Below are 8,962 nucleotides of genomic sequence, written 5' to 3' on the forward strand. Positions count from 1 at the left end.
ATATTTTCACTGAGACGATGCACAATGATAATGTATAAGATCAGGAACACAGACGAAGGTATTTGCTGGGGCTATATTGCTATAAATGTAATGAATTTGGGTTTTTAACTGTTCATAAAACATAAACAGCTCAAAGTAAAGATAAATCAGAAAAAAATAAAATCTTGCAAAACGGAAAAATTCAGCCTCAATAAGAAAAAAAACTGAACGTTTTAAAAATGAATATCTTTAATGGAAACAAAATAAAAGCAGTGACACAATCCTAAAATATTGCAAAAATAAAAAAAACTACAACAAAAATATTGATATTTATTCAAAGTCTATTGAATTAAATAGCTAGATTTAAAACACATGATGAATCCTAGAAATACAAAAAGAATATACATTTAAAAAATAATGTTGCTCCCCTCAACAATTCAACAACGTTATTAAATCATATTGGCTTTTAAGAAATAATAATGGACATTTTTACAATGATTTATTAGTATTGTTATCATTATATTTATATTTGTATTTATATTTATTATTATATTTATTATTATATTTATTATTATATTTATTATTATATTTATATTTATATTTGTATTTATATTTGTATTTATATTTATCATTGTCATTATATTTATATTTATTATTATATTTATTATATTTATATTTATTATTATATTTATATTTATCATTGTCATTATATTTATATTTATTATTATATTTATATTTATTATTATATTTATATGTATATTTATATTAATTTTTATATTTATATTTATATTTATATTTATTATTGTATTATATTAATTATTGTATTTATATTATTATATTTATTATTATATTTATATTTATTATTGTATTATTACCATTTCTTCTCTTATTTAATATGAACATTGTATTTCTCTTCAGGCTCTACAGACAGTAATGGAGGCTGTGTTATGGTAGGTGTACAGACCATAATAACCCTGTTCACTGTCATTAAGACGCATTACATCTGTGGGGGTCCTTCCTCACCTTTAAACACTAAATATAGGAACAGATATTTCTGCAGGAACATCCTCGACATTAACCTGCTGGGGAAGATGGGGGGCGGGGGGGGGGCAGTCTGCAGCAGCGCGATAAAAACACAGCCTATTTATCCCGGGTTACTCCCTATATTAACCCGGGTTACCCCCCTCTATAACCCGGGATATAATAACCCCTATTGTTAAGTCTACCTCTGTGATGGTAGCAGAAGCAGCGGCTCTTACCTGCAGACAGCTGCGGGGGGGAGCAGAGAGAGGCCGAGGAGGAGAGCCTGAAGGCGGCCGAGATAGACGCGAAGAGGGTGTGTGTGTGTGTGGGGGGGTGCTTCCTGTTGCTCGGGCGGGTCCACTGTGATGTGAGGTAGGGGGGGGGGAGGGTCTGTGTTATTATGACCTTACAGAAAATCGATCTGAAGGAAATATGATCCTGCAGGGGGGGGGGGGGGGGTCTTTAAATGTTAGAATCATTATTATTATTATTTTTGTATAATAATTGAAGCTTTGCATATTTAGATTTGTGTTCTATTAATATTAGTTTTATTGTAATCTTTACTTTATATTTTAAATGATGATATTATAATGTTAGTATTTATTGTGAATTTTTCTGGGAATGATTTATTATTTTTGTTTTGTTATAACATGTGGTTGTTATAACATGTGGTTGTTATAACATGTGGTTGTTATAACATGTGGTTGTTATAACATGTGGTTGTTATAACATGTGGTTGTTATATGATATTGTTTATTTTAGTGAAATACATCATTTTTAAAGTAATAATTTTCACTATTTTGGAATTATTATTATTTGTATAATTATAATTATTTGGTGTTTTTATAAATCAAACACACATACTGATCCCTGTATGTATTAGGATTATTTTATCCTTCCCTTCCTGTAAAACCTTATTCATCTTTTAGTATTTTGAGCTTTCCATATTTCACAAACTTAATAACCAGTGAAGTGGCACAAACAGTGATAATTCAGTTTTCATTCATATAATAAATCCATTAAACATAATTCATAGTTTTGATTTATGTACAAATATATATTCACAAAAGAGGAAAATGTAGAAAGTGACATTGTGCTTTTCTCCACAAGGTGGCGGTATAACCACAGATAACTGTATTGAACCTGCTGTATGATACGTTATTGAGTTATAATAGAAGTTTAATACAAACAGAACAATAATATTAAATACTGTAATATGTATTGCCTCTTTTTACACCAGTAATTGTGAAGTGATAATGTGGATTTTAGCCATTTCAATAAAAATATCAGTAACTTCCTTACAGCCTGGCACTGGCCCTTTAAGACACATGGCGTCATCAGTGGTTAAAGTTCAGTACAGAGAGAAAGACATGTCAAGATGCTTCCCTCTCAGCGACGGGAGTCTGACTACAATGGTATCGTCGGAATCCATAAACAGAATTATAAAGGCTGTTTATAATTTGTACTTTCGTTAAAAACACACAAATTAAAACTACGGTTAGTTTAAATAAAGATATGTCATGTTGTTGCGAGATGTGTAAGAATTGAGCACCTATCAACCTTTTAAACATGCTAATATCAGTGTTTCATGTATGGAGCACAAACTTATCCGTATTTTTGCCATGCTTTTCAGTCACATTCTGGCATTATCTTATACATATATGTGTTTATTCAAAGACCGATTCACTTACAACTGTTATGTGTTAAATACTTGGATAAAAATCTTATTTCTTTTGTCGTCGGGGAACCTAACTACAACGACAGCGCATGCGCAGATGTAAAGCCCATGGTTGTAATGAATCATCTCAAACTGTAGAGGATCTTTGTCTGAGAGAGAAATGGCGTCTGATGATGTTTTGAGCTCTTTGGTAGGAATCTTGTTTTTATCTAAAATGTTCATATTAACTGTTAATTAGACCTTTAAATAGTGACCTGTTTAACGTGAGAGTCTGTAACGAGACTGAGGGTTTGATTAATACCAATTAAAAGGTTTTACAGAAGCAGTAAAATGAGATGTTTTGCTAAAGCTAGCCGAGAATAAAACACGTGTTTAAACGTTTCTATAGAAAATCACGTTTTGATTTGATATAATCAGATATAAGTGAGCCTCACATGTTGTCGGAGATCAGGGCTGCTTTATTCGGTTTCTATAGAGATCCTAAATCCTACCAGTTGAGTTGTTTCTGATATTAAGCTCATTGATACACGGTTTGTATCAGCGGACACATTGAGTGTGACACCGCCACAGCAGTCCCTGGTTGAGTTGTTTTTCTAATATAACCTTTTTAAATGTGTTTAATAGTTATTTACAAAACTGTTTCTACATGTGATAATTGGCCGGATTTTAAACAGTACAGATACTAAAAAGCAGCCCTAGGAGTTCTCTGAAAGTTAATACCTTTATTCATTACAGAGTTGAAGCATTCATCCGTGATTTGTATTTCCAAGAGTAATACTTATTGACTTCATATGTCTTGTCTTCCACATTTTGATGGATGTAACAATAATCCTATATTCTTTTATAAATTCTGGTAATTTTTTAGAGTTAAGGAAATAAAGTAGTCCCAAAAAACAAACACAATTTATAGAGAAGACAATTATTCAAAAAATGTATTAAATCAGAACTAAGTATGTATCTAAAATACATTTACAATATGCAGAATCAAAACTAAGTTATTAAAGAAGCAATAAATAAATCAAGAATGATGTGTTTTTGTTCAACATTTTCTCAGTGAGGAAAAGTGTAAGATTTTTAAAGCAGGCTTGTTTTAATTTGAATGAAATAAACATTTATGTTTTAGCTTTAGAAATTCATGAAACTGACTTAATGTTTGCTGATATCGTGAGTAATGACATGTTGTTGTTGTGTGTATTATTTGTGTTGTGTTGCAGGGTCTGCAGGGCGCCTCGGCTGCGGCTCACGCTCTGTCTCTGCCTGCGGACGCTTACGGGAATGATGTACGAGGCTTTTTATTATATATAATTCATGTTTACCGAGTCCCTTTTTATTTTACTTAGCAAACGGACGATAAACAAAGCAACGCAGGGAGAAACGCACGGAGGAAATAAGTCTAAAGCTGCACGATCACCGCTAAAAATGTAATAAATGAGAGGCTTGGATCTAGTTTGTTGATGTTAGTATTGAGTTTTATAACCTTTAACCCGTTCAGGGGTAGGAACTAGTTTTACTGCATTATTTAAACCTGAGTTCAGTGATCCTGCAGGAGAGGCTTCGTCAACCCTTGATAAGTGTTTACTGGACTTCTCATTCATGTGTCATCATTGCTCAGTAAATGTAAAGGATATCCGTTCTGTGGGTTGATTTAGCCGTCAATAGTGCTTTATCTGTCAGACAGTTCACAGGTCTTTATCTTCGTTCTGTTTTATATTCAGAGATGTTTGTTGTCTGATTGTTCTTTTTCCATTTGTTTGTATTCCTTGTACCTGCTGCTGCAACGAAAACATTTCCCAACAGTGAATACTAAATATATCTTATCTTATGTTTAAGTGAAATATTTATAGAAGAAGGGTCACATCTGAAAATATGGATCAAAAGAGCAAACATCAATTCAATTAAACCAAAATATATATTTAATTTACTGTAAAATCAGACAAACAATATCTGGATCTCTTCAGATTCACGAACCAGAAAACCGTTTTACATAAAGGTGAATACATCGGTGCACAATTATGGAATATATTTCTATCACCTTAAAGTTTTAGTCCTGCATGAAAAACTGACAACACAGATGTTAGTTTTAAGACGGGTCGACTGTATTTTATTGAACTACTTTTAACGGTAAAGTCTCAATCATTTCTAATGAGACTTGGAATACATGAGCGGAGAGTTGTTGGTATGCGGTTTTGAAATGATCCTCCCAGAATGCACTGGGCTTTATGACTTTTGTTTTCTTTCTCAGCCTCAGCTGGAGGTCATGTGGGCGATGAAGGCCTACAACCACGCAGAGGTCTACTTCAACGTAAGACCCTCTCCATCTCCACCGATAGGAACTCTCCTATTGGCTAGCCCTCCGCTGAGGGGCGGGACCTCTCTCAGCTGACTGAATCTCTTTTCTGTCTCCAGCTGATCTCCTCCGTGGATCCGAAGTTCCTGAAACTGACGAAGCTGGACGACGACATCTACAAACTGTTCAGAGAGACGTTCAAAGACCTGGACATCAGGAAGCTGCAGCCCGACGACCTGAAGTCTGACCAGATGAAGGAGGTCAGAAACCAGTTCCTCTGCAGGGAGAAACCAGTTATTATACAGGGAGAAAACCAGTTCATCTGCAGGGAGAAAACCAGTTAATCTAAAGGGAGAAAACCAGTTCATCTGCAGGGAGAAAACCAGTTCATCTAAAGGGAGAAAACCAGTTCATCTAAAGGGAGAAAACCAGTTCATCTAAAGGGAGAAAACCAGTTATTATACAGGGAGAAAACCAGTTATTATACAGGGAGAAAACCAGTTCATCTAAAGGGAGAAAACCAGTTCATCTAAAGGGAGAAAACCAGTTCATCTAAAGGGAGAAAACCAGTTCATCTGCAGGGAGAAAACCAGTTCATCTGCGGCAGAAACCAGTTATTATACAGGGAGAAAACCAGTTCATCTGCAGGGAGAAAACCAGTTCATCTAAAGGGAGAAAACCAGTTCATCTAAAGGGAGAAAACCAGTTCATCTAAAGGGAGAAAACCAGTTATTATACTGGGAGAAAACCAGTTCATCTAAAGGGAGAAAACCAGTTCATCTGCGGCAGAAACCAGTTTTATACAGGGAGAAAACCAGTTCATCTAAAGGGAGAAAACCAGTTATTATACTGGGAGAAAACCAGTTCATCTGCAGGGAGAAAACCAGTTATTATACTGGGAGAAAACCAGTTCATCTGCAGGGAGAAAACCAGTTATTATACTGGGAGAAAACCAGTTCATCTAAAGGGAGAAAACCAGTTCATCTAAAGGGAGAAAACCAGTTCATCTGCGGCAGAAACCAGTTATTATACAGGGAGAAAACCAGTTCATCTAAAGGGAGAAAACCAGTTCATCTGCAGGGAGAAAACCAGTTCATCTGCAGGGAGAAACCAGTTATTATACAGGGAGAAAACCAGTTCATCTAAAGGGAGAAAACCAGTTCATCTAAAGGGAGAAAACCAGTTATTATACTGGGAGAAAACCAGTTCATCTAAAGGGAGAAAACCAGTTCATCTAAAGGGAGAAAACCAGTTCATCTGCAGGGAGAAAACCAGTTATTATACTGGGAGAAAACCAGTTCATCTAAAGGGAGAAAACCAGTTCATCTAAAGGGAGAAAACCAGTTCATCTGCAGGGAGAAACCAGTTAGAAAACCAGTTCATCTGCAGGGAGAAAACCAGTTCATCTAAAAGGGAGAAAACCAGTTCATCTGGAGGGAGAAAACCAGTTCATCTGGAGGGAGAAAACCAGTTCATCTGCAGGGAGAAACCAGTTCATCTGCAGGGAGAAAACCAGTTCATCTGCAGGGAGAAAACCAGTTCATCTGGAGGGAGAAAACCAGTTCATCTGCAGGGAGAAACCAGTTCATCTGCAGGGAGAAACCAGTTCATCTGCAGGGAGAAAACCAGTTCATCTGCAGGGAGAAAACCAGTTCATCTGAGGGAGAAAACCAGTACTCCTCAGGGAGAAACCAGTACTCCTCAGCTAGTGTATTGTTGCTGGCTGTGTGCAGGTGTGGCGCCCGTTCTGTAACCAGTTCCAGGGACTCATCGAGGACTTCAACTACGGCACCCTGCTGAGGCTGGACTGTGAGAAGGACTACACCGAGGAGAACACCATCTTCGGTACGTCTGATCCGGAGCGGGAAGTATGACCTCTGTTCCATCGCTAACCTTTGATCTGCTCCAGCCACCAGGACTCAGTTCTTCGCCGTGGAGGTCGCCCGCAACAAAGAGGGCTGCAACGACGCCGTGTTCACGTCCAAATCCTCCAAGAGCTAGTCACCACCGGGCGGATGAACCCATTTCCTCAAAGACGTCCCCCCAGGAGGCGTCCTCTAAGTTATACTTTTACCGGTCCTCATTGAACCCGGTCTGTTAGCCAGCCTCCAGATGTTTGGACACTTCTGTGTTTTGTATTTACTGTAAAGTTTTATTGTGCCAAACATTGTTTTTATTTTGCTCGCCTGTAACCAAGGGAACCACCAATAAAGACAGATGCGTTTTACTGAACGTTTCAGACTCTTCATCACAAGAAAGTCTGGGTTTAGTTACGATGCTTTAAAAAGCCCAACATTACCCGCCTTTAGCTTAGCGGTGGAGACCTGAAGTCATGTGACCGTGCTGTAGTTCCTTTATAGCCCAACATTAGCCTCCTTTAGTTTAGCGGTGGTGACCTGAAGTCATGTGACCGTGCTGTAGTTCCTTTATAGCCCAACATTAACCTCCTTTAGCTTAGCGGTGGTGACGTGAAGTCATGTGACCGTGCTGTTAGTTCCTTTATAGCCCAACATTAGCCTCCTTTAGCTTAGCGGTGGAGATGTGAAGTCATGTGACCGTGCTGTAGTTCCTTTATAGCCCAACATTAGCCTCCTTTAGCTTAGCGGTGGAGATGTGAAGTCATGTGACCGTGCTGTAGTTCCTTTATAGCCCAACATTAGCCGCCTTTAGCTTAGCGGTGGAGACGTGAAGTCATGTGACCGTGCTGTAGCTCCTTTATAGCCCAACATTAGCCTCCTTTAGCTTAGCGGTGGTGACGTGAAGTCATGTGACCGTGCTGTAGCTCCTTTATAGCCCAACATTAGCCGCCTTTAGCTTAGCGGTGGAGACGTGAAGTCATGTGACCGTGCTGTAGTTCCTTTATAGCCCAACATTAGCCTCCTTTAGCTTAGCGGTGGTGACCTGAAGTCATGTGACCGTGCTGTAGTTCCTTTATAGCCCAACATTAGCCGCCTTTAGCTTAGCGGTGGAGACGTGAAGTCATGTGACCGTGCTGTAGTTCCTTTATAGCCCAACATTAGCCTCCTTTAGCTTAGCGGTGGTGACCTGAAGTCATGTGACCGTGCTGTAGTTCCTTTATAGCCCAACATTAGCCGCCTTTAGCTTAGCGGTGGTGACCTGAAGTCATGTGACCGTGCTGTAGCTCCTTTATAGCCCAACATTAGCCGCCTTTAGCTTAGCGGTGGTGACCTGAAGTCATGTGACCGTGCTGTAGTTCCTTTATAGCCCAACATTAGCCTCCTTTAGCTTAGCGGTGGTGACCTGAAGTCATGTGACCGTGCTGTAGTTCCTTTATAGCCCAACATTAGCCTCCTTTAGCTTAGCGGTGGTGACCTGAAGTCATGTGACCGTGCTGTAGCTCCTTTATAGCCCAACATTAGCCGCCTTTAGCTTAGCGGTGGAGACGTGAAGTCATGTGACCGTGCTGTAGTTCCTTTATAGCCCAACATTAGCCTCCTTTAGCTTAGCGGTGGTGACCTGAAGTCATGTGACCGTGCTGTAGTTCCTTTATAGCCCAACATTAGCCTCCTTTAGCTTAGCGGTGGTGACCTGAAGTCATGTGACCGTGCTGTAGCTCCTTTATAGCCCAACATTAGCCGCCTTTAGCTTAGCGGTGGAGACGTGAAGTCATGTGACCGTGCTGTAGTTCCTTTATAGCCCAACATTAGCCTCCTTTAGCTTAGCGGTGGTGACCTGAAGTCATGTGACCGTGCTGTAGTTCCTTTATAACCCAACATTAGCCTCCTTTAGCTTAGCGGTGGTGACGAGAAGTCATGTGACCGTGCTGTAGTTCCTTTATAGCCCAACATTAGCCTCCTTTAGCTTAGCGGTGGTGACCTGAAGTCATGTGACCGTGCTGTAGTTCCTCTATAGCCCAACGTTAGCGCTTTACTTCAGAAATCATTAAGAGGTTTCATATGTGGAGGTTATCCTGCTGAACTAAACATACATTATATAAATGTTTGACAGATTATAATCTTAATCACAGGAATCCC

At 38.7% G+C, this 8,962-nt stretch overlaps 2 protein-coding genes across 2 annotated transcripts in view; one reads left to right on the forward strand and one right to left on the reverse strand.

Annotated features, from left to right (window-relative positions):
- Window positions 1–1,347, reverse strand: part of dmtn (dematin actin binding protein) — a 15,661-nt gene extending 14,314 nt beyond the window's left edge. Inside the window, exon 1 of the mRNA XM_063890104.1 lies at window positions 1,239–1,347. The gene's annotated coding sequence lies outside the window, so the exon portion shown is untranslated. The remainder of the gene's footprint in view (window positions 1–1,238) is intronic.
- Window positions 1,348–2,763: 1,416 nt separating this feature from the next.
- pbdc1 (polysaccharide biosynthesis domain containing 1) lies at window positions 2,764–7,194 on the forward strand. Its single transcript, XM_063888767.1, has 6 exons — window positions 2,764–2,870; window positions 3,895–3,960; window positions 4,923–4,982; window positions 5,087–5,227; window positions 6,701–6,812; window positions 6,877–7,194. Exons 1-6 carry the CDS (start codon window positions 2,841–2,843, stop codon window positions 6,966–6,968), a joined length of 501 nt encoding a protein of 166 aa, XP_063744837.1. The 5' UTR covers window positions 2,764–2,840; the 3' UTR covers window positions 6,969–7,194.
- Window positions 7,195–8,962: the final 1,768 nt, after the last annotated feature.

This window comes from Eleginops maclovinus, chromosome 8, assembly GCF_036324505.1.
Source record: "Eleginops maclovinus isolate JMC-PN-2008 ecotype Puerto Natales chromosome 8, JC_Emac_rtc_rv5, whole genome shotgun sequence".
NCBI classification, from domain to species: domain Eukaryota; kingdom Metazoa; phylum Chordata; class Actinopteri; order Perciformes; family Eleginopidae; genus Eleginops; species Eleginops maclovinus.

Bases quoted from the DNA above. Each gene is read 5' to 3' on its own strand.
- pbdc1 (XM_063888767.1), top strand. From the start codon at position 2,841: ATGGCGTCTGATGATGTTTTGAGCTCTTTG. The intron at 5,228-6,700 runs GTCAGAAACCAG...GGCTGTGTGCAG, and splicing joins AGTCTGACCAGATGAAGGAG to GTGTGGCGCCCGTTCTGTAA. The intron at 6,813-6,876 runs GTACGTCTGATC...GATCTGCTCCAG, and splicing joins CGAGGAGAACACCATCTTCG to CCACCAGGACTCAGTTCTTC.